The sequence below is a fragment of the Pelecanus crispus genome, chromosome 6 (genome assembly GCF_030463565.1).
Source record: "Pelecanus crispus isolate bPelCri1 chromosome 6, bPelCri1.pri, whole genome shotgun sequence".
In the NCBI taxonomy this organism is placed as follows: domain Eukaryota; kingdom Metazoa; phylum Chordata; class Aves; order Pelecaniformes; family Pelecanidae; genus Pelecanus; species Pelecanus crispus.
Window position 1 is genome coordinate 3,719,223 of NC_134648.1, and position 24,695 is coordinate 3,743,917.

The 24,695-nt window shown below is 39.5% G+C and overlaps 1 protein-coding gene across 7 annotated transcripts in view; it reads left to right on the forward strand.

Annotated features, from left to right (window-relative positions):
• Positions 1 to 24,695, forward strand: part of SHANK2 (SH3 and multiple ankyrin repeat domains 2) — a 319,997-nt gene that overhangs the window by 141,300 nt on the left and 154,002 nt on the right. For all 7 annotated transcript variants that reach the window (XM_075713335.1, XM_075713336.1, XM_075713337.1 and 4 more), the window contains one exon: positions 14,606 to 14,681. In XM_075713335.1, coding sequence (XP_075569450.1) covers positions 14,606 to 14,681 — 76 coding nt within the window. The remainder of the gene's footprint in view (positions 1 to 14,605; positions 14,682 to 24,695) is intronic.

Here is a 24,695-nt window from a genome sequence, read left to right on the forward strand (position 1 = left end):
CTGAACTGCTGACTGAGTTTCAAACTTCAGATGTTTTGTTTCTGTGGTTTGATTAGCAGCAGATTAGGAACAGTATGGTGTCATCCTCGGTATGAAAAAGCTGTACAAGAGAATGCTTGTAAGGCTTGGAACAAGCAGTCTCAGGTTGGTCCTGGTCCTGGGTAGGGTCCACTCCGCTAGACAGACTCTTCCACGTCTTGTTTGCTTCGTTACCCTTTGCTCCTTTCTGTAGTCCCATTCTCCTGTGCAGTTTCTGCTGCTGCTCCTGTCTTGTTTCACACCGCTTTCTCCGCTAGCCCTAGTCTAAGCTACCTTTCTTCTCCCTCATTCTGGCTTTTATATCCTATGAATTTGAATATAAGTAATTAGACTTTATTCCCAGCGGTGCCTTGATGTCAGGAAGGAGAACCCTAAGCATGTAAGAAAACAGTTCTCCACTTCCTGAGTGCTTGCTTCGCTAGATGTACCCAGTACTTTAGATGGAGAGTGCTTAGCTGTGGTCTGGAAATAACACTCACGCAGAATAGACTTGAGTGCAATTAAAAATTTAAGAGGTCTTTTCCTCCAGAAGTGTGTTTCCTTCTTCTCAGCTCCTACTGTTTGTGGTCTAATTGCAACATTTATTGGCTGAAATCGCAGTAATTTCAAGTAGACTTGTCAAGGGGGCTATAGCTAGCACGTTCCTGGCATACATATGTGTAGCATACATGCTAAATCTCAAATCCGTGCTCCAGACTTTGAAGCAGTGCTATTTATTCAGTAACCTCACTTTTATATACAATTACAACCATTTGGGAGACATTTTCTGTAAAACCCAATATAGACAATCAGAACTTGACAAAACTGTCATTAGCATCCTAAAACTGGATCTTTTCAAGGCTGCCCAGTGTTTCCTCTTATCAGTGGTACTACAGTAGTTCATTCTTCAAGAGTGAGGGAAGGGGAAAAATTCAACATTTTCCTGTGCGACAAGAGGTAGGAACAGGTTGAGCGCAAAGCAGCAGGAGGACAAGAAAGCTAGGGGACACATATCCCAACCTGCTCGTGTGCCTGCTGCGTGAACCAGATGAGAAGTGTATGCTATGTGACAGAGGTGAAAATTCGGTAGGGGGTCTCTGGAGATCTGGATGTGCCACGTAATAGAGCTATAAGCACTTGCGCACAAATAGAGAAGAATGGGCGCCCATGCTGCTATGTAAGAGAGAGATATATGCTATATACACAAAGTTAGTAAGGATGCTGAACTGCAGTCATCTTTCGAAGCACAGACCCACCTGTGCCTGACATGTATGCTGTGGTTACAAATAGATGGTTAGTAACATATTAATCAGACGTATTTATATCAAAATTTTTAAGGATCATTAGCCCTTTAATGCAGATCAAAGTATTCACTTTTCTATTGCTCATCAAAATGACTCAGGTGCAGTATCGTTGACCAGTAATGGCAAGACAAGTTTTCATGTACCATGGATTTTCATGGCAAAACAAATGTGTGTTATCAACTACATCTGTGTTTTGCAACTGATGTGGTCTGACTTCATTGTGTGCTTGTTACGTGAGAGGTATTTTTAACACTTTTTTTTCCCCTCTTACAGGCAGTGGAAGAGTGGGTTTAAAAAAAAACAGAGAAGCAGTTTTGTTTTTAGAACACTACAACAATATATAGAAGTGATAGCTGTGCCACATTTCTAATAGCTGGGTTGAATCATATTCTTTTCCTCTAATGGCATGCGTAATTGCTCTGGGTTTTCAGGCGTCCTTCACCCGCACTTATTTAGATTAGTGACTGATGCATTTCCATGGAAACCTGCAGCAGGGGAAAAAAAATCTCTTGGTACAGTGTGGAACTGAAAGGATGTGGGCTTTGATTCTCAGCCTATAACTTGTGTAAAATAAGACTTCTTGTTTGTGGTCATCTTGATTTGTTGTTGCTGTTCTCTAAAAAGTAAGAATTGCTTCCAGCAGGATTTTGTATAAAAATGTAGAACACTTGTCAAATGCTACATTTCTTGAGAAGCTTCAACTTTTCTTGTGTAGTTAAAATAGTACATTGTGAAATTAAATGTCTGGGATGTTTTTCTTCGTGAGGATGCAGAAGCATACAAAACTCAAGTAAGCTGGTTAGAAACTATGGCTGAAAAGTCAAGATCCAAGAAGAGAGTTCGTTTTGGAAGTATTGTGTATAGCTTTAATGAAGAATGACTGTTTTTTGAAGTGGCGGTGGGGGAAACGGAAAGGTTTAATATAAAGACGGTGGTGATCTCAGTGAGTAAAATGCTTGGAAAATATGGGTACTTTTTATTAAAAAGTTTGCACAGTACTATATTGCTTTCCTCAATATCTGGTACATTCTTAATATGCACTGCCTAACATATAATATCTGTTTAATAATCTTATTTTTAGTGCTTTCTCAGGAAAACTTTATTCTCAGCATTCCCAGCAATTTAGTCTATTTTCCAGGAGTGTTTAAGGTTGCAACAGATCACAGATTTTCAAATGTGTTCTTTTAAAGTAATTGCTCTTATGTGTCTTCACAATGCTGGAAGGACAAGTACCTTCTATACTTTTTAAAAAGTAGAAATCTTGCTGTAGAAATTTTGCTGCTTTCAAACTGCAGTCCTCCTAACTATTTTGAATACTGTGTGTCGGTTCTCTAGCTGTAGGCTTTCAAACCAATGGTCAAATTACAATTTTAGATGTGGCAGTTCACTTTTTGAAATTTAATTAGCCTGTCGCCTGACTCTGAAACTTGTGTTACTTAACAGCCATCAATATGAAGTATCTCTAACCATGCCTATATATTATATAATGTATATTATTATAATATCTACGTATAGCCGTATCTATATATTCTGATAAAGCATCACAAGTTCAGTTGATAAAGTTTTGTACTCCAGTTTCCTGAAGAGTGCTGTGGTGTTCCTCAGTAACTTTGCTGTTGTGATAGCTTTGTATGTGGCGAGGAAGGAGTTCTTCCTGTCGAACAGGGAACCACACATCTGCATCTCCTTGTTCTGCGCATGCCTTCCCCTCCCCAGTCTTGCATGCGTAAACTCCAGTACAACATCACTTAGAAACATTCTGCTCTGCTAATCTGAGATATTTGTCCGCTCTGAAGTAATAATATTAAATTATAAGTTATTCTGAAGCCCTTACAGTAGAAGTTGCAGAGTATTCCTCTGTATACCTCTGTAACCTCTGTTGGGTTTTGGTAATGGTATATTTTGTCCACAGAAATTCAGACTGTAAAGCTCATATGCACAATCAAAGCAGAGGAAGAAGAAGATACTGAGTGAAGACTTAAACTTTTGGCTTTTGCTTCATTTGTATTTAGTGTTGTCGAGCTCTTAGAAATCATCTTAATTTTAAAATCTTTTAAATACCTGTCACACTATACTAACTTTGGCAAGATTTGGGAAGAGGGTCAAGAACAAGTGCAATCTATATATGCAGGACAGAGAGGGAAAGTTAATTTTTGAGACATTTTTACTGATGTCTGAAATATTCCAAGAGAACTGGGTGCTCCAGCTCATTGACTTCAGTGCCCCTTGGTAAAGGAAAGAGAAGTCAGTATGCTCTGCACAGGATGAATGAGTTCTCCATATGGCTGATCCAACAGAAAGTATTAAAAATGTTCTCCCGGAGTCCCCGCTGGCCTCTCAGGGCAGCCAGAAGCCTGTCTGATGGCAGGAGGAGGAGAACTACGTGTAGTTTGATTTGATAGCTAACTGTGAACCTGGCAAAAAGACGTTTGAAACCACTGTGCACGTCAGGGAGCGTTATGGTGAAAAAAATGGGGAGGTTCCTTAAACTTCTCGCATATCTCCCGCGCACAGCAGATGATGGCTTCTTATGTATTCAAAATTTTATCTATTATTGAAGTGAGAGAATTTGACAGATCATTGATCCTGAATATAGCTGGCAAAGATTTAGACTTGAGTGAGGCTTCCGTAAGGGAGGAAATTGAGGGGAAACATTTGTATCACCATTGATGATAAAAGTCCGTAATAACTCTTGTTGAAACTTGCTGTACATGAAAATTAATGATTTTTGAAATTGAATAGAAGAATGGCTTTTCAGGGCCTGTTTTTCCTAACCCAGCCCGAAATAGTTCTCCGTCTGTTCTTTCCACCTTAGGCTGCAGAATGACCTTCTTCAGAGCAGTTGGTAAACATCTCAGGTAGGAATAATCTGCGTAACGCAGACTAGACCACAGCTCCCGCCACGCAAGCAAATGCAGAGTTCCTTCACAAACTTCTAATGGATTTTCCCTAAATTTAAGGCAAAGACATTGAAAATTGTTATCTGCTACTCTGTAATAATATTGAAATGGATATTTCTATTAGATTGCTATTCAGGTTCCTGTGGCAGATTTATAACCACGTGAAAGTGATTGATTAAAATGGTTTCTGTAGTGTCATTTCTCATCAGAAAATAGATACCAAAGCTGGCACTCTGATGCTGACCAAAATTACAAGACTGTTCTGATGTTTCGTTGTTGTTGTTCTGTGACATCTGAGGATACCTGCAATGAGGAAATTTGGCAGTTACTGTCACTTCGTGAATGTTTGCAGGAAACTTGCCGTGGAGATGCATCTGGCACCTGCCCAACGGTTGACTCTGCTGATCCAGTTTCGTGTGCCTTTGTGTTGGCTTACAGCTGCAGAGCTTCATCTCTTTAGCAGAAGTAAATAAATTCTGCTAGCAGTTTAGAGAGTAGGGGTAACTTTTTTTTCAGTTTTTAAGTATTTTTTTTCCTTGTTTTTTTAGTTTGGGTGTGGAGCTAAAGCAGGCTTCTTCCTTGTGGGTGGTGGGGAGTTGCTTTTGTTTGCCTTTTTTTTTTTTTTTTTTTTAGGGCCATAAGTAGAACTATAGATAAACTGAACATTGTGTTAGCATGCTAACAAAGAATCCTGCAGAGTTTCAACTTCGCTCCCACCTTGTCTCTGTTTGCAGTGTAGTGGTTTGGGACTTTAAATGACCCTTGCTGCTCACAGATGTGTATTCTTGACTTAAAATGAATGACATCTACTGAAATATTGGAAGTTAGTATTTGCATAAAGTTCAGCATATGTAGAAGCATTGCAAGTTGGGGACTGCAAAATTAGCATCTACTGAGTGTGAAAAATAAAATCCTGCTATTAAGTGAACTACTAAGCCAAATTTCACCTGACTCCTGCCCTTTGTTACAGGCCATCATTTTGGATTATGCTGCTGTTATCAGTGAGAACACTGCAGTCATGCACTAGAATATTTGCAGGAAAGAAGGAAAATACGAAATAAGGTGTTATGATTGCAAACATTTGTACTACAAATCCGTTCCAAAGAATTGGAACATCATACCACCTGAGCTTTGTAGTTGAACCAACCATCCTGGCCTTCAGGATGAACAAACCGTCCTGACCTGTTGCAAATAGTATTTGCAACAGATGCTATTGCCAGAAGGCAACAAATCAAGATTTCTTTGTTCTGCCTAAATTGGAGAAATAAGATGCCTTTGTTTACGTGTTCAGGAGCAATTTGGAATCGACAATAAGAACCGTTTTTTATAAAGTATGCACTACATATTGCCAGTCCGCAATAAAGGCTTAAACAAAGAGCATAGAAGTCGCTTTATTTTGGACCTGGTTTTGTAAAAACGGCGTGTTACAGCAATGATCAAAATGTGTGCAAATGGACCAGCTCCATGCTTGGCTGCTGGAATCCCCGAGGTCAGTTACGAGCCCAGGTCAACATCCATCTCTTTCCAGGCAACGAAGTCCATAGCACCTAATAAATCTTGGAGCAAAGAGGGGGGGAAAAAAATACTTCCTCTCCCAACTGGTTTCCTTTGATGACATCACCCAGGCCTATGTCTGTGTCTGTTCCAGACACTGAGTGAGTAATGTAATCATCCGTTTCAACTGAGACCACGGACGCAAAGCTGCCTTGCAGCGTCTGCAGTTGGCCGATTAACTCTCCTGCTGCGGATGGGCCGTAGATGAGGGGCGGAGGGAATGAAGGCCTGCAGCAGCCCAGCAGGAGAGCTTCGCAGGGAAAGATCAAGCGATCGCTACCGTGTTTTGGAAATTTTCTGCAAATGACGGAAGAGTCATGCAAGAATAAACTGTCTGCTCTGCTTGCTCTGCAAACAGATGAGCGACGCTGTGTCTAACGTGGGGAAGACCTAGTTCTGAAATAGAATCTACCTCGGAGATTTGCCTTGACTTCAATGCACATGTAACTTTGCTTCTTCCTAAGATGCGAATACAAGCAGGTGAAGTTACATTTCCAGTCAGATTTAAACTTTAGCAGCAGATTTGTATACATAGTTGGTAGAATTGTTAAAAGAATCCTGATTTCCCGCTAGTCAGCTCTGTAAGCCGTATTCAGTGTTAGAGAATAAGGAGCAAATGTTTCGACAACTGCTTGCTGTTTTTTTCAGGTATAAGTGAGCTTTTTGATAAATTAAAGGGAAAACTAATGACATGGGAAGCCAGTGTTCTTCCCTAACTCCCTCTCCAGTAGATCTAACGTGCATATTTCAGTTATTAAGGTTTCTCTTGCAAGCTAACTTGCTGATTCGCTACATTGAGCAGCCGTTTCAGCGTCCTTTGTGAGTAAGCTAATTCACTATATTCCAGATAATCTTTCTCTAAGGATGCAGGAGCAAATCAACATCAGCATTCCTTTCTTTCTTCTAAAATAAGAGTTAGCAAGGAAAAAAAAAAAGGCAGGCAGGGGACATCCAAGGATTTGCTATTCCAGTCAAGGAGTCCTCCTTGAGACATTTTTATGCCTGTTCTCAAATCTGAAAAACTTCAAAAAACACATAAGATTTGCTATTTCTGAGCATCAAATGAAAGAAAAATTGGCTGAGCGCACCACATCAACCAAACACTGGGATTTTAAAAAAGTCAGCTACAAGCTTAAAAAGAAGAAAAGTGAATTATGAATTAAAGGTTTTCATTAGTTTACAATTTATAATGCCTTCATCAAGTATTTCTTTTTCTTGATCCTCATAGTTTATCCCTTCTAATGAAGCAACAATGTTATTACTTCAGATTTGCAGAGATATGAAAAAGATAATTGTAGTTTCTTCTGACTTCTTGGGTGGTACATACCTGCAGATTTCAGTTTTACGAGTTTTAATTCCACTTTAACAGAAGCAGGCTGTACTTGCATGTATTGCCTACAAATCTTATGAATTCCTTATTCATTCCAGCTTCAAAATTATACATACTAATATTCAGGAGGGAGGGAAGGAAATCCTGGTCCAGATTTTAAAGACAGCACATAGGAGGGACTAATGCTGCGATCCCTTCAATGCAACAACTTCTGTTCTTTAAAAAGAAAGATCCTATGATCAAATAGTTAGAGACAATTTGAGTTTATATTTCTTCATCGCGTTTTGACATTTTTTGTACAGATGTTTAGAATCCAAGATCCTACTCTGCTTGATTTGGAGGAGGATCCCTGAATTTCATCTTTTCTGTGGCTCAAATGACTGCTCAAAGAAAGCAATATGAAGTATTATGTTAAACAATTGTATCATAGGCCTGAAAAACCTTCTCACTTATCAAAATTTTAATGTACCATATTTCATGCAAAATCCCAGTTTTCATGAATCTCCATTTTCTAAGGAGGAAAGGGAAGAAGGGAAAGAGGGGTTTTACTGAAAAGCTTAGTGAGACTTCACAGTACGTGTTAGGAAGAAGATTTTTCTTTTAACTTGATTATTTTCTGGAGCAAAGTTCATAGCGTGTCTTATCAAGACAATCACTCGTTACTTGAAAGCAAAATGCATACTGAACTAGTAATGAGTTAAATCAGTAGAAATATGATGGTTCTGCTTACAACACACAGAAAGGAAGAAATAGGGTGACTCTTCAGTGACAAAATGCTTCTGGCTTGCTAAATGTGACATTTATTTCCTGAATACATTGTTTCAGATACACTGTATATTACATTAGCAACTAAATCAAAGGTTTACAAAGCTTTAGCTATGCTGTGATTTGATAGGAACACTGTGGGTGCAATTTGTAGTCTATGGCCTTTGTGTGAAGCAAGCGGGTACTTAAGTTATGTCTGTCTTTCATTATTCTGGTCACAGAAAATAGCACTTTTTTGACAAACCCATAATTTAGTATTGGTTATCCCACAGCAGCATGGACCTGTGATGCAATGATGTGCTTCATTTGTTTAATAGATGGGAAAACCAGGTGCTAAACAAGTTTTAGGATAACAACATCCACTTTAAGTTAGTCCTTTTGAGGCATGGTTTTGCTAGCAAACCTGCTGCCTCTTTTTGCTTGTTGCTTCTTCTGCAATAGAGATAATTTGGCATCATCTAGTATGGCAGATATTTTGAATGCGCGCGTAAATGCTCTTGCTGATATTTTCAAGCCTGTATACTTTTTATCCACATTTTTTTTTTTTTTTTTTTTTTTTTTTTGGTAGGGTCAAAAACTTTTTGTGATACTATTGGATCAATTTTAGGAAAGGCTCCTGAGATAGGTGCATGTCCTGGTTTCGGCCTGTCTTGTCCTGTCTTGTTGCAAAGATAATGGCTAGCACATGTGCACTTGAATTATGAACTTATTAACTTTATGTGTTATCTGTGTACCTGGTAGGAACAAAGAATTTTAGACTGCTTTCCTCAGCTTTGAGTAACTTTTGGTGTAAGGCTCAACATAAATATTTGTGAAAGCATTTTTTCCACAGGAAGGAGAAGGTGCACAGTGAAAGCCCTAGCCTCCGACAGTGGTTGGGTATTGCTTTCCATCAGATGCATGCAGAGTGCTGTACCTGAACCTCTTTTAGCAAAGAACGTCTGTAACTGTCTATTGCATTAGTGAAGCATCTCTCAGAGATGTCAGTAGGGAAGAGGGAAGAAAGAAAAGCTTCATGTTTTGGGATGGTGCTAAATTGTTGAATTTCCTATGCCCGGCTGAAGAGCAAAGGGAAGGACTCTGCCTCTGACTTTTGGATTTTTAATGTTTGGGTTGAAAAAGCATTTCCTAGTGTGCAGACTTATTTCTTCATACTGGAAATTGGCTTAGAACAGACTGCGAACATAGCTTAAATTCCGCTAACATAACAAGTGCAGTAACTAGGCTGGAGTAGCAGTATAACCTGACTTTACCTTTAACAATCGGTGATGTTTGGAGCGTATCTGCTGCTCTGCGTTGCCTCTCTAATATCGCACAGAAATTAGGCTGTTACACTTTTATTTCCTTTGTTCATCCTATGGACGTGTCGATCACTCTAAACCCTTCCCAGAGCGCTGGCAAGCAGCCTGACAACATACCCACTGGCAGAGCAACCCCTCGCAGTTTCCTAGGAAACACGGCCGCCAAAATACCCTGCGAAGAGCAGGAGGAAGAATGAAAGGAATGAAGACAGTTGCTTTGGGAATTTTTCCCCCTAGTTCTTTACTCTTCCAAGCAATATCAAATATGTAAGCAATCTACTACAAATAATAGTGTCAGTGTGGTAATCGGGTTGTCTGTTCTACCATGCCTACAATAGTTACGGGCTAATCACTGCAGAAATAGGGCAAGCAAATAATGCAATAGGCTTTATCTGTCTTTGTGGATTAGAGTCCAAATTTCATTTCTCGCTTTTCATGTCAGTGGTTTTTCAGCTTTTGATAATGTCTGCAGGCACTGTTGAAGTCCTGCGGTCAGTTATGAGACCAACACAGCGAAGCTACGGGGAAGTCATACACATATTTCTCGGTTGAGGAAAGCCATCACTCCTCCTAAGGTGGAAGAAGAAAAGGAGAAAATGTTTGTCACCTGAATCTTCTCAATCTTCACCTTTCTTCAAACCCTATCAATTAGATTCTGGAATGGCATAGTTTGAGTCTGTTGCTTACTGAAATGTCTGCAACAATAAATGATTCTAATAAAGAAACAGCGAGGGCTTTATTATGTGTATTACCACAATGGCACAGTGCAAATAGCTTATTTCTACTGCAACTCCATTGGCCTCAGTGGAGAATGGACCAGGAGAAAACTTGCCACATTATTTTGTTCCTTGCAGACTCTTCTATGGCTCTCATCATGCTAGGACTCACTTTGCTCCTAGATGGCATATTGATTGATGTGAATATAACCTCTTAGGTGGTTGTGGTTTTTTTTTTGCTGGGTTGTTTTAGCAGAAAGAGGGGAGCTTTATGGTGATGTTGTGTTCTTATGGAAAATAGTTTCAGTGGCTGTAGAGGGAGCCTTCTTTTTCACATAAATGGTTTTTACTCTGTGAACAGCCGTGCAGTACTGTGAGAACTGAGTTGTTAGCTGTGACCTTTATCCTGATGCTTTGTGCCCAGGTATGTCCTATTGCTGTAACCTAGAGATGGATGAAGGCCTGTAGAGAGAAAGTCTTCCAACCAGCTATAAATATTAGGAAAAAAAACAGTGGAGTAACTCTAGTAAAATATGGGCTTCTCAAGAAATCTAGACATTTCAAATGATATACCAAAGTTCCTTTTTTTCTGTCAATGTAAAGGAAACTACCATTTTTGCAAACACTGGTGTTTTGTTCTGCCTCCTAGAACAACTTTTGAACTGATCCAGTTTGATGCAATGACTTTTCATCTGTGGTGACAGATGTTCTTCTCCATAATAATGCAGTAATATATACACTGTTAAATAATGTTTTTTCTTGACCTTCTTGTCTGTACCTTCTTGCTAGTCTTTCTAATCTGTCTGCAACCAAGCTTAAAAGGAAATCCTCGAAGGATTCCACAAGTAAAGACTCCATAAATTATGACAGGGTTATTACTCTTAGGTGGTCCTAACTTGCTCCAGAGCACTCTGATTAAAAGTGCTGGTCTTCAGAAAACCTGAGGACATAAGAATGGGTAAAAATCCAGTGAAACCTGAATGAACCCCTTGGTGCTATCATACCTATAATAGTCCTATTATGCTACATATGGCTTGAATTCAGAAAAGCGTTTGTTAAACAGTTGCCTATAGGTTCTTTGTATTCTTTAGTCAAATTAGAGAACAGAAGCTTCCCCCCCGCCCAGTATCCAGTTCACTATGATGGCAGATTCCTGATCCTTCCCCCCCCCGGCCCTGCTTTTGGATGTCTGTATTTAACGCTGCGTAACAGGACAGACTGGAAATCTGAGTCTGAGGTTGGGGCAAGAGGGTAGTTAAAGAACTTACACTGCAATCTGGGAAACATACCACTTAGCCTTGAGTTCAGGGATTTGTAAGGCTAATGGTTTCCCAAATAATCCCTGCGAATACGGTTGCACACAAAGAAGTGGGAGAAAGTAGAGGAGTGGGAGAGAAAGGGAGCAGATACAAGCTGCAGCTGAAGAATGCTGGCTTTGCAATACTAAGTAGCTGAACAAAGCTATCTGTCTTACTGCGCCTTTCCGTTCCTCCCACCCACTTTGTATTCGTTAATAGCACTGAAATATCATGCTATAGAAAACAGTCTCTGCAGAAGAAACATCTGGCTCCTTAAGGCTCAAGCAGTGGCTTTAAGATTTCCAAAATATTCTTCATCATACTTTGTTCTTTTAATTATTTATACGTGACTTCTGAAAACAGGCCAGCGGTAAACTCTAAGTGGACTCCAGGTTTATGTTTTTCTGTGTTTCTTCTGATGATGTCTCTTGATATTAATCTGATTTTTAGGATAGTGTGAAAAAGAACGTTGCTCCGTGGGGAATAGACAGCAATTCATGCAGGTCGCTTTCTTCCGCGTCGCAGCAGGGCACTGGATTTTGAACCTAAACTTGTAAACTTAGCAACAAAGGCATGACCCATAAAATTCACTGAACCCCTTCCAGCACATTAAGAGGTACAGGCATACAGTGAGCTGCTTCAAAGCCAAATCTCTTTGAGCAGCTGTCATGTAGCCTTGGGTACCATTGCTGCTCACTACACTTACCCCTCTTACTCTGTGAAAGGCAGCGCGTTGTCCTCCAGCCCTGCAGCTGACGTGCTGGCTGGCTGAGCTTTGCTTGTGTCTAGGTGGGTGCTAGGTGAGTCCTGGAGCAAGGTCTGACCTGTTTGGGTGTTCCAGAAAGGCAGCGGGATAAGGGCAGTAGGAGCTGGAACCTGGGGTAAAGGTGAGGCCTCTTTGGCAGAAAATATAGGTTGTAGGTGAACGGCAAAGGGACAAAGTAAGCCTATACAAAACTATCAAGTAGGATTCGTATAATAGGGATTTTCTCCCTTTTTGGCCATCCTGTAGGAAGGAGGCTTGCTAGTCTCCACAAAAATTTGTACAAATCTATATATTTCTGATTTCTCTTAGTACTGCTTTTCTTGTATCTTGCAAATTGGTGCACCACTATGAAGAAATAACTTGCCTACTCTTTTAGACATCTACAACTTGCACTTATATTTTCAGCCATAATTCCTCTGTATTATGTATGTATTTGTGTTTATGTCTCCAACTGGGGGCACGATCCAGTTACGTGTCAGCTGTACTGGTTAAAGCAAGGAAAGATGCATTTTGTCAACCCTTCTTCCCAGAGTCTGCCTCCCAGTACTTTCTTCTGCAATGTGCTCCTTGGCCGTGTTTAAAGCCTGTCATCCTACACTGATGTATTTTTTCTCTCTGCAGACTAGCACTTGGTCATCTGACAGCACTACCTCTCACAGTAATTTTTAACATCCTTAAAAGTTATGGCATAGAGGTGGTGTACCTTGAGGGCTATGTCTAGCTTGGAGAACTAATAAACTCTGTTTGGATGGAGTCAGGCTGTCCTTCAATGAAAAATTCCTCAGCCATGCAGATGAGAATTTCATGGTCACAAGCTAAACCAGAAATTTTTCAATTTGATTTTTGATGTCTGCTAGCCTAACTTAATGTGATGGCATTTGAGGACCAAGCTGTATTAGGCAAGACTTTTTCCTGTCTCAAAACCTACAGTTTCTGCATAAGTATCTTCCCTTGAATGAAGAAGCTGTATAAAAAGGGGCTGCACTAAAGATACGCATCTGAGGAAAAAGAAATACACTCAAATGTTATTGTGGTAAAGGCTGAGTAAGACTCAGAAAATTGATACATTTGAACAATTATTGTAATACAGGAACCTACCAAAGAAGGTTCCTTACTGTCTTTGTTGTTAAAGTTTTACTTTATTTGAATGCCTCTTTGGAAGTAAGCTTGGGTGTGTTTTCCTGTCATTCTGAAGAAGAATGTGACAATGAATTACCTACCTCCTCTACAATCCTTTTGTCCTTCCCCAGAAGTGTAATTATATACTTATATATATGTATATATATAGTGATAGCCTTTCGGTGAAAGCCTTCTAGGTTATGCTCTTTGCTGTGCAAACTGAAGGAACCAAATACTGGAGTAGCTTCTGCATCTTTCCCACATGCTTGAGTTATTGGTGCTCCTGTAGGTACCTGTTGAAAGCAGTGGGTTTGAGAGAGCATCTTTCCAATCCTAGAGGAAGAGAGATGTTTAGCTCTGTTGTCTGTCGTTCTATAGATACAGTTCTCAACTAACTACTTTAACTGTTATACCCATACTAAACCAGTATTAATGTTGGTGAATTGTAGAAATACTTGTGAACGTAAAGTTCACAGTCCTATAGGTTGATTCAATGCTGCAACCACTAGATGTGGGAGCTGCTCCAGTGGGGTGGATATTTTTTTTTCTTAAGAAGAGGCATAAATATGAAATTTTAATGTATTTGAGGTTTTAAATGCCTTTCATAGTAGATGTATTGTTGTATCTTATTCCTTTGTTCTTCATGTTCCCCAGATATGGGGTTTCTTTCTTTTTTGTGTCACCCCATATGCCCCGAGTTGTTTGGATTGTTTGCTTTTGCTATATAATGATAGTACAAGTTTCATAGCACTATTTCCTGTGAGATTTGATTGACAGCGATGAACGTGGGCAGCTACTTTTCCCCCTATCCCATTCTCCATATGCCTAATAAAATTATAGAAATAGCTCTGGTTTTGTGTGTGCGTGCGCGCACGTGTGTGTGTTTAAACAAAAAATACTGGTTTGCATTCTTTTGGCTATTTTTCCAACCTTTCCAAAATGTGTTGCTGGTTTTTCTTCTTTCTTTCTTCTTGTATTTTGCCTCTCAGTCCAAGCTATAAAAGAACCAAAGAACGGACTTGAAAGGTTTTGCCACTGGGAATGTGGGTGGAACTTTAAAACTTGTGAATGATAGGATACATAATCTACAAGTAGTTCTCCTTATTCACTTGATGTGTATGGTACGATAAAAGAATGTCTCAACTCCAAACTAAAAATTTTTTCCAAAATGCCTTGGAACCATGTTACTTCACTGTAAGGGAACGTAAGGAAACACTTTTTTACTGAGAGGGTGAGTGAGCCCTGCAATAGGTTGCCCAGGGAGGTTGCGGAGTCTCCCTCCCTAGGGATATTCAAAAGCCGTCTGGACACTGTTCTGGGCAACTGGTGTAGGTGGCCCTGCTTGAGCAGGGGGGTTGGACAAGATGATCTCCAGAGGTCCCTTCTGACCTCAACCATTCTGTGATTCTAGGAAGTACTGTAAGTTTTCTTTCATTGAAGTATAGCAGAAAATCTGCTTTGAAGTTGCAAATTAACGCAGCACTTGATTAAGAAATACAGGAGTATTATTAAAATTTCTCTTTTCTTTGTGCAGAAACACGAACAGACAGAACAAAGAAACTGTTTAGACACTACACAGTTGGATCGTATGACAGCTTTGATGCTTCAAGGTAAGAATTTTTCTTTTTGGTCCCAAACTGTTTACAAAACCTTTGTGTTTTATTTGTTACTTCTGGTTTAGACTTTTGAGGGGAAGAGGAAAGCAGATTACTAAACAGAGCTTCTCAAGATATCATTCTACATCTAAACTGTTTATTATCACAGCTTACTTTTTTCATATGGGATGGGTCTACAAAAATAGTAACAAAGTAATGAGTATCACTATTTTGTTTTCACGAGTGGTGAAAGAGATCAGCATTTCACAGAAGCAGTATGTTCCAGCTGCTTCTACAGTCAAGGACCACTTAAGTTGTTGGATACTTCACAAGATCAGGCCTTCTATATCTGTTCACAGAATCATACTTGCTGAGAAGAAAACCAAAATAAAATTTTGTGATTTGTTGTTCTGAACGGTATCTTAGATCCTAAGTAGAAATTAGGCTGTCAGAAATGAGGAATTTAGAAATTAGAAATTAGATTATTTATTTGCAGTTTCTGCTGAGTATTCATGATTTTTAAGCAGGTTCTCCTCCCACATGCATATCATTGGACATACAGCCAACTTCTGGTAGAAAGGATGAGTTTTGAAGTGCATAACCTCAGCTAGCTGTTGGTGTCTTCTTGAGAAAATTGTGGTGGCATGCTGGAATCATTATGTTTTTCTCCTGACTGTCTAATTACAGCTTGGGGTTTTTTTAGTTTTCAGAAAAAACACCTTTTTTGTAGGAGAAGAATTCTGAAATGTGTAAAGCAATGATGGCAGAGTTTCATGTAGCACACTATTTTTAAAAAAAAGGAAAGAAAATGTGGTAACTGTTGTTTCTATTATGTGATCTTAATCCTTGTTCTGAGGGTCATGCATAGTTTCTATGCCAGTTAAACAATCTGCGGAGGAAGGCTGGAGTTCAAGTCAGCTGAAGTAGTTTGGATACCCAAGATGTCCTTCTGTGTTCCTGACGGTTGGTGTGCGGAGCTCTGAAAGGCAGGGGGCCTGCTGGTTGTCTACTGCATACAGCCTATAAATATTTGAAAAATATGTGAATCTGCAGCCCCTTGAGTTGTGATTTGAAAGAGCATTGCAATGTTGGATGAAGAGGGCAGGTTTGGTGACACGGTGGGAGGAAGCACAGGCTTGCGGGTTGACTACAGTCATCCCGTCTTGGAGGCTCTGATCTTCCTGTTACTGTCTGTGGTGTGCTATAGGGCATCAGCTCTTGCTGCTGTGACTTAGGAATAGAGACACCCCATTTCAGCATCTTGTGTGTTCCCCTGCCATGATCAGCCAAATTACCACAGCTTTGCACTGTTGGACAGCAATGTGATTGACTGGGTAGTTGAAAGCTGTCAAGAGAAGCTGTTAGCCTGTACTATGAAACACATAACTGTTCTGCAGAGCAAGCTAACTGGTTACATTTCCAGGGACCAGAGTTGGCTTTTCACAACATTCTTTGGGTGATCATTATTCTATAAAATTCATAGCTTTGTCTCTGTATTTCAGTGTTAATGGATAGGGTTGTTTCTGTAAAACCAGAAGCTGTGGCCTCAGCGTGTTGCCTCAGAGATACCAAATAGTCCTACTTGGAAACCTACTCCTACTTTCCAACAAAAGCGTTTTTTTCATTTGAAAATGTCACTTCTATCAAAACCTTTTTTGTTTTTTTTTTTTGAGGTGGGGGAGCTATTAATTCTGAAGCATTTGGATTTTTTTGTTGTCTTTTTCCCAGGAAAATTCAGGTCTACTCTTAGGAGAGAACAATGCCACCTGCCTTTCCGAAATAGGCGGTACTCGATTGTTTAGAGAGGTTATTTTGAAAGCAGGAGGCCAAAAGCCATATTCACATATTCAGACCAAGGGCTTGAACCTCATCTCAGCGGTGCTCAAGTATGTCTTTTAACCAGTGAGCTGTTGGGGATGAATGGGTTATACTCTTTGCTTTTGGGAAGTCACGGAACGTGTGTGAGGTGTTTGGGGGTTTTCGGGAGAAGGGGAGAAGGATGTTGGTTTATTTTTGGATTTTTTTTTTTTCCCCTTACGGTATCAGGCTTGAGCAGTGCAACAGCAAATCTCTCAAAAAATTCACATTACCTGATTCAGGACTACAGCTGATCAGGAGACTTTATGAGATAAAAAGAAGTTTTTATACAGCCTTATTATTGAGAAATTAGGTATGAAGTATGTCTGCAATTGTTCCTGATTCTGGCATCGATATCTGTTACTTGTCTGAGCAGTAAGAGGGAAAGCAACAGCAGCTTCTGAGTAAAGAAAAGTTTTGAAGAAAACTCAAGGATAATTTCCACAGAGAATCTGAAACCCAGTGGACCCATTTTGAAGAGTAATAACAGCAGTCCAGCAGTACAAGTGGAAATTGAGAAGGAAAGGTAGGAGAGGGTAGAATTAATGGGAAATTCCAAGAAATACAGTGGAAAGATAGACTTGCTCAACACACTTTTAAGTAGAGAACGGTAATTTTAGATGTTTTGTAAAATAATACTAGGAAAAATGAAAAAATGTTATTGGTGTCCAAGTTTCCAAACCTAGTTAGTTGCTGGAAAAGAAAAAGCTTGTTTCTCTGAGGCGCATATAGCAACTTACTGTAATGAAGTATTTACAGAGAACATATACCATGATGAAAGGTGAACTTCCTTTTTCATCCTTTGCACACATGGCATATAGCGAAAGGCTCTTCTAATACCTTTTTCCTAAACAAAATAGAGTTTGAGGACTTGCTGTCCTAAAACACGCACATGCACACGAAGTTGCGTTTCAGATACTTGACTGAGGCTGCAAATCGGCTTTTTCTACATCTGAGCGGTAATTTTACTGGTGCTTACATATTGCTGGTAAAGAAAAAGAATTTGCGTTTAAGAATCTGACTGGAGATTAGTATGTCTTGTTAGTATGTACAGATTTAATTCCTAGCATGGGCTTCTTCAGGGAGGGGAATTGTTGAGAGGCAAGCAAGATGTCAAACTAACAGCAGTTCTCAATATTTCCAAATTTGTACTGCTGCGATTGCTTTCTCTGTTATCATTTCCTATCAAAGAAAGGGAAGAATGTAGTAAAACAGGTTTAACTGCTTGCAGCTAGGTTTTAATAAACATTTGTCAGAAGGCAACTGTGCCTATGTTCTAAGAGCTTTGAAACCAAAGTATTAACAAAGCTGATCCAGTTCCTTTATGGAGATGATGTGGGGGAGTGAGGGGAGGTGTCTGCTCCCTTCCCCTTTTCCGTCCCCCTCCCAAAGGGCAAAAATTGCTGAGTGGAAGCACTCTGTTCAGAAATCTATATTAGCAGGCTTATTCACATGCAGGAAAATATGTTGTACGTGGCATTTTTCATCTTTAGGAAAATGTGCAGCTTGAGCAATGGAGGTTCATTAAATCCTATTTCAGCTTTGCATAAGAGATCAGTTATCCATACATTAATACTTCAGGAAAATGCGTAGTATGCTTACTAATATGTAGAAAGGCAGTGAGACTTGCCTGCCAGTACAAATAGTCATTAAATATCATACAAATATAATATTTGAAACTACCAGGTCTAATCTATTATCTGCTTTAAATGCTGACGGGATACATTAATTCTGTTATGCAAAAATGATGTTGTCTCTTGCAGCTGTCATGTGCTGCTACTGCTGACACTTCTTTACATGGATTCCTTTACTATTTTATTAAAACCTTTGAAGAACTAATTACTTTCAATCATTTTCCTTTAATCTGATGCAGATGGACAAATGTTGAAGGGAAGGATAGGCTTCGTTGCAATGGCGTACATGTGAGAGAGTTTCTTATGCTAGCAGGAATAGCACAAGCTATTGCCTAGGAGCTCTTCTTGGAGAAACAGGAGTAAATACATGTCCCTGGACATGTCCTGGGCTGCAGCTCTGGAGGCTGAGGTGACAAGTGGGATGGGCAAAGTTTCCTTCTGCCTCCCCAGATGGAGTAAGCGGGCAGCACCCATGGTGTCAGACCCCAGGGAACGCCATGGCCTGGGGCTGTACTTGCTTGACATGCCTTATAGCCACGGAGAGGACCAGAAAGCAGGCATGGAAAAATCATAAAATCATAGAATAGAATCATAGAATGCTTTGGGTTGGAAGGGACCTCCAAAGATCATCTAGTCCAACCCCCCTGCCATGTGCAGGGACATCTTCAACGAGAGCAGGTTGCTCAGAGCCCCGTCCAACCTGACCTTGAATGTTTCCAAAGATGGACACCTACCACCTCTCTGGGCAACCTGTGCCAGGGTTTCACCACCCTCATCGTAAAGAATTTCTTCCTTATATCTAGTCTGAATCGCCCCTCTTTTAGTTTAAAACCTTTACCCGTTGTCCTAAAGAGCAGATATACCAACAAAGCTGCAAGGAGGTAATGAAAGTCTGCTTTGACATGTCTCTGGAGTTTTGTGTCTTCCCTGTATTTATGGGCAGCAGTGGTCACGACAACCATGGGACGTTGTTTCTGAGAGCTGGGGTGGGGACGGATCCCACTGAGTTTGTTAGGAAAAATGTTTGTTTGGGTCTGTCTTGTCTGGGCTGGATGGGCAATATTGTGACCAGCAAAGCAAAAGCTTCCAAAGTATTATAAATAGTCTTTAGAAGCCTAGTTAAAGTTCAGGACTACCTTTAATTCAAACAAAATTATTTGTAGGTCTTAAATGAGTTATTTCATGGAGTCCTCTTTCATCAAGGTCAAATTCCCGTTTAATGACAGAAATTATTGCTAAGGTATAGAATGGATGTTGGAATTTAAAAAAAATACATTATTTTTTAAAAAGTTAAAAATAAGTTAAACCTTTAGAAATTTTTATCTGCTTTTTAACTGAAGTGAGGGATTTATGTAATTCTCTCAAAATAGGACAGTGAATTGTTCAGTCAGGAAAATCAGAGAGAAGACAGAATTATCAAATTAAAATATGTGAAATTAATTAGTTGTTTAATTTCAAACATAAAATGTTAGCACCTTTTTAAATGCGATGTGACTGCTGATAAAGTGGTAACTTATTTTTCATACTCTGGAGACATAAATAATAGGAGCAATTTGGGTACTATGTAAAGATTATAAACTGCATTTGGTGGAAAACATGATCCAGTTACCTTCATGGATTTGGAAGCTTTAGAACACAACAGTGGAAACTTTTACTACTGCATTAATTGCATCATCTCCCTCCCACCCCCAACAGAATAGTGAAATAGCAGAAGTCAGTAGAATGCCAACTTCAATGCAGTTATGAAGTGTGCGATATAAATGTAAGGTTCCCTGCCTCTTCTGTGTCTTCCCTTTCTTCACTGCACAGTCGACTTTCACTTTTTTTTAATTTTTTTTTTTCCTCACCACTTTAACTGGTACTAGTCACTGCATGGGAGAAGTTGTCTTGGTGCCTTTTCTTGACATCCTATGGCTACAGCAGTATTAAGAAGCTCACAGGAGAGGATGTAATAATAAATAACCTTTTGCAAAGGCTTGTTGCCACAAGGTTAACGACAGGACCAAATTGATTTGCCTTCTCGTTTTAGCTCTGTTTTTCTGGATGAAGAAAAAGAGGAAAATTGGATTGTGTAGTCTGGGAGGTATCTGTGAGAACGTTTAATTAAAAGATTAATTCATTAACCCTAATGTCCCTACTTGGAGTCAGGTGGCAGCATCCACGTCTCCTGAGCATAGAAGCTGACAGAAGCAACTCCTCAAAAGCCAATTTACATACAAACATGTAACAAAAATGAGAGATTCTTCTGAGCTGTATATCCCAGCAATTCTCTGCTGATGTTGCCATCTGCACTGTCGGATAGAGCAGTATAACCTTTAATCCCAGACAGCTCACAGAGACTCTTTGGCACAGCTGAAGCTGTCTACCCCTGTAATTCAGCATGCTGTGTAGTGCTTTTTATTTTTATTTTTTTTTTAACCCGCAGAATCTACCTGTTGAATACGTCAGTCTTTGTCCCAAAGTTGTGGTGTAAATGATGCTGTCATACTAGTTTAAGCATTAGGTGTGTTACTCAGTAATTACACTTTTTTTTTTTAGTGGAAACTCTCAATTTGATGCAGAAATACTTTCATCTAGTTTAATACCTGGTTTCATGTGGATACTTTACATAAATATATTGTCTTCCTTCTGGAGAAATGCAATTATTTGTCACTTTAAACGTATTTAAAATGGATGGAAACCTTTTGAAGCATTCTGGTCGTGGCAAGTCATGAGGTCTGTCAGAGGGAGCTCAGGGACCTTCTCCTGGTTCTGGCTTCGCAGCGCTCCCGGTCCCGTGTTGCGGTGAGCCTAGCGCGCCGACTCGCTGAGCGCTGCTCGCTTGTGCGCAGCCATCAGCAGCAATCTGCTAAATCCTGGCAAATGGTCCTTTACAAAAATGGAAGGAATGGGTAAGAAGCGTTGTTATTTTTTATACCCTTGCCACATTTTCATGTTGCTTCTCCCTCAGCCTGCAGAACAGTAAGGGAGGCACCGAGAGAAGCATCGTTACGCAGAGAGTAGGTCGCTCTGCATTGCCATACCTGGCTTTTGGGGGTTTCTGTTGGACAGCACCAGTTCCACTGCACTAATCTTTTCTGTGAAGTCTGTACTGTTCAGCTGATCCTTTGCAGTAACTGGAGTAAGGATATTAAAATGGATATTGTTCATTCTTAAAAATAAATTCATGATTTCTGTTGCTTTAGTCTGGGATTGATACATTGATAATAAATTGAAAGGGATTTTACAGTTCTTCTTAGCTGCAGGCATAGGTTTTAAACATAATACTTGGATTCCTTTTCTCTGGTGGAAAGAAGTAAAACCAGAAGTATTTTAACTTTTTTACATATATATGTAGCTCAGTTTTTGTCTGGGAGATAGTAGCGAAAATACCGGAGTATGCTCATAGTTGTAGTGTATATATAATGTAATGTATACAAAATAGATATATAGCTATAACCATGTGATATAGTGATGGGGTTACATCTGAATGCTCATTGAGATTTTAGTGATTTAAGGTCTCTGCATATGTGATACTCTTGGTTCTTTTAGGCATAGGGAAAAATCAGTACCGACCAAATTATGGAAAACAAAGTATGTAAAATATTTTGTGTGTGTGTATTGTTACTTTGTTTCTAAAGTTATTTTGTTGGGCTTGCCTGACGCCTGTTTTGAATTAATTCATTTTCTGAGAGTATAATGGTGGGATAGCGCTGAACTGCTCTTAATGTGTGAGGCAGAAAGAAGAGGGCAGCTCATTTTTAATACCTGGTGCCCCATTAACTTGAATATAATTTAATACAATTTGGAGAATTTTTTATATATTTAAGCAATAATTAAGGCATTGTACTGGTGCAGATGTAAAATGTGACGCTTTTCATTTACAGTTATTTAATTTCTAATGAAAATGATCTTACTTGCTAATAAACAACTTTGCCTCCCCTGCTGTTGTGTGCTGCCATGACTGAGCTTTTTGTGTTGGTGACTACAGAAAATATTTGAAGTAATTGCTAAGATAGAACGTAAAAAGGGTGCGTGTGTATGTGTATCTGAACTGTAGTATCTCTTCTTTGAAATCTGTAGTATAATTGCATGAAGGTGCAATATTAAAGTCTAATGCAATTACAGGAAGATGCAAAACTATCCAGTGAGTGGTAAGAGTTTCCATGAACTTGTAAGTGCATTTTTAAGCTGCTTGCTGCCTTAATAGTGAAGTTTGTTTAAAGTACTTCAGTAAGATCCTGCTTTTAGCAACTAATGGTTTTGTAACTAATGATTAAAATTTGTCAGACATTTTCTGGGCTAGACGTTTGCCTAAATTTTTAGCAGTAAAGTGTTAGCAAAGAAAGGCCAACACCAAGACCAAAGTTGAAAAAAAAAAAATGTAGCCCTTCCCAAATTTAAAATGAAAATGCTCTTTCTGAAAAACTTCAAGGATCTACCTCTAGTGCTAGTGAAAACCTAACTGTGTAACTGTGGGTGCAGAAGGTCCTGGTTGCAAGGGCCATGATTCGGTGGATGTGCCATTTTCTGCACAGCAGCTGATACTCTCAAGCTCAACAGTATTTTCTCTGTAACTCCTCCGACCAGATGCTGGAAGGCAGGATGGACTTAAATGTCAGAACTGGAAGCAGCAGCCTGTGTCCTGTGCATGGGGAGGAATAAAGTTTTCCAAATTGGAATAGAGAAAATTTAAAAAAAAATAGGAAAAAGGAGTAGAAATGACAGAAGGTGAGGACAGGAAGAAAAGCTTGTGATACCAGGTGAGTTAGAACCAGGAGCTCCACAATTAGATGCAAGGACAGAGCAGAGGAAAACAGGAGATTAAAATGTTTGTTTTTCGGGGGAAAGGAGAATGATTAAGTTTTGAACAATTAGCGGTTTACATTCGTGTCTCCTAGCCTCCACTGTGATGACTTGGCTTCCTCTGTGCGCCCTTTAATTCCCTGCCCCACCACACCTTTGGCTGCCTTCCTCTCACCTAATCACTAGATGAGCAAAAGCCGACATATGGTGCCTCTGATTCTAAGTGATGCATTTTTAAGCTTTGGCAGGCCAAAAGGAACAAATAACTGTTGAGCTCACACTATGGGCTTTCCTCCAGTGGGAGCAATCATTTAAACCACTTTTTTTTTCCCTCCTCTTTCCAGCCAGAATTTCACAAATATTTATTGCATTTGCAGAATTTGATCTACAAGGCAAATTCTAAGGGTGACTGGCAGGCAACATATGTCTTTTTTTCCTCTTAGAAGAAGAAACTATTGAGAATTCAGAAAGGGGCTGACTTTCATGCTCTAAGTCAAGCTGGTCACTTCCATCGTGCAAAACATAATGTTGATGGGAGGAGGATGTCTTGTTTTGTCTTGGGACAAATAGATATGCTGGAGTTGTGTTTCTTTATCAGTTGGGTGGGGTCAAACCGTACAAAGAGGGACCTGCTGAAGAGCAAGCAATAGCTGGTGTCAGGGTGTTCACCTGGAATAAATAAGTTCTGTGCTTGAGTCCCATGTGTGTTAGACTGCTTCAACTTAAACCCATACCTTGTATTGCTGATGAATGCCAAGAACCTGGCGGAGAGAGCGAGTCTTCATCCAAGTCTTTTGAAACTATTATTCTTTCGCTGAGCCAAGAGACAGATGCTAGCTCTGTCCTCAGGTGGGGGTGCTACGTTTGAATGATTGGCAGATATACCAATTGAATAGCTGCTGATATTGCGGGGGTGCCTGCTCTCTCTGTCATAAAATTTCATCCCATATTCTGGAGAAATAATGTCTAATGAAGGCTTAATTTAGACTAAAATATATCAACAAAAGATTTGCTTTAATCACTAAAACTGATTTGATGGCATAAGTCCGAAGAGAAGAATAGTGAATGTTAAGTTAAATACGTGCACTAGGAAATAATAACTGCATATTTAGAAAAAAAAAGACTGTTACCCATGTGTCTTCCATTTCTCTAATTTTAAAAAAAAAAAAAAGCATGTTGGGCACAGATAACAGGTCTCAGAATTAAGAGTTTAATGCTACAGTTGAAAACTAGGGCTGATACTAAGTAGATTGTGTGACCCTTTAAAGTAGCATTTCCAAAGATTGATAGTGCAGCACTGTCAGATTTGTAGAACAGTTGTAGCTATAGCAGAGGTGGTTTATACCTCTACTGTAAACACTTCAAATATCATAAATTCTGAAATACACTTAAAATTAAACTCTATGCGTCTTAAGTTAGTCACTCAATTGAGTTAAAATGAGAAACCAAAATTTTTTACCCTGTCTCCAGTACTTACAAAGTAAAAGCTTCATATTTCCACAAATTATGCGTCAATGCAACCAGCGAGCTACAGCTGAACATCAAAGGAAAGGGGGCAATAAGGAGAGATTCCAGTTCAACGTTCACACAATTAAGAGAAGTAACTGCCAATTTAAAGAAAGCAGAGTTCTCTCTCTTCATCAGCTGGTATCTGTGAAGTCAGTGATTTTCCACTGCTACCAAAGTTGTGGGCTAAACTGACCATGCTTTGACAAAATTGCTGAAAATTATCGTAAGTGTTAGACAGGAAAGC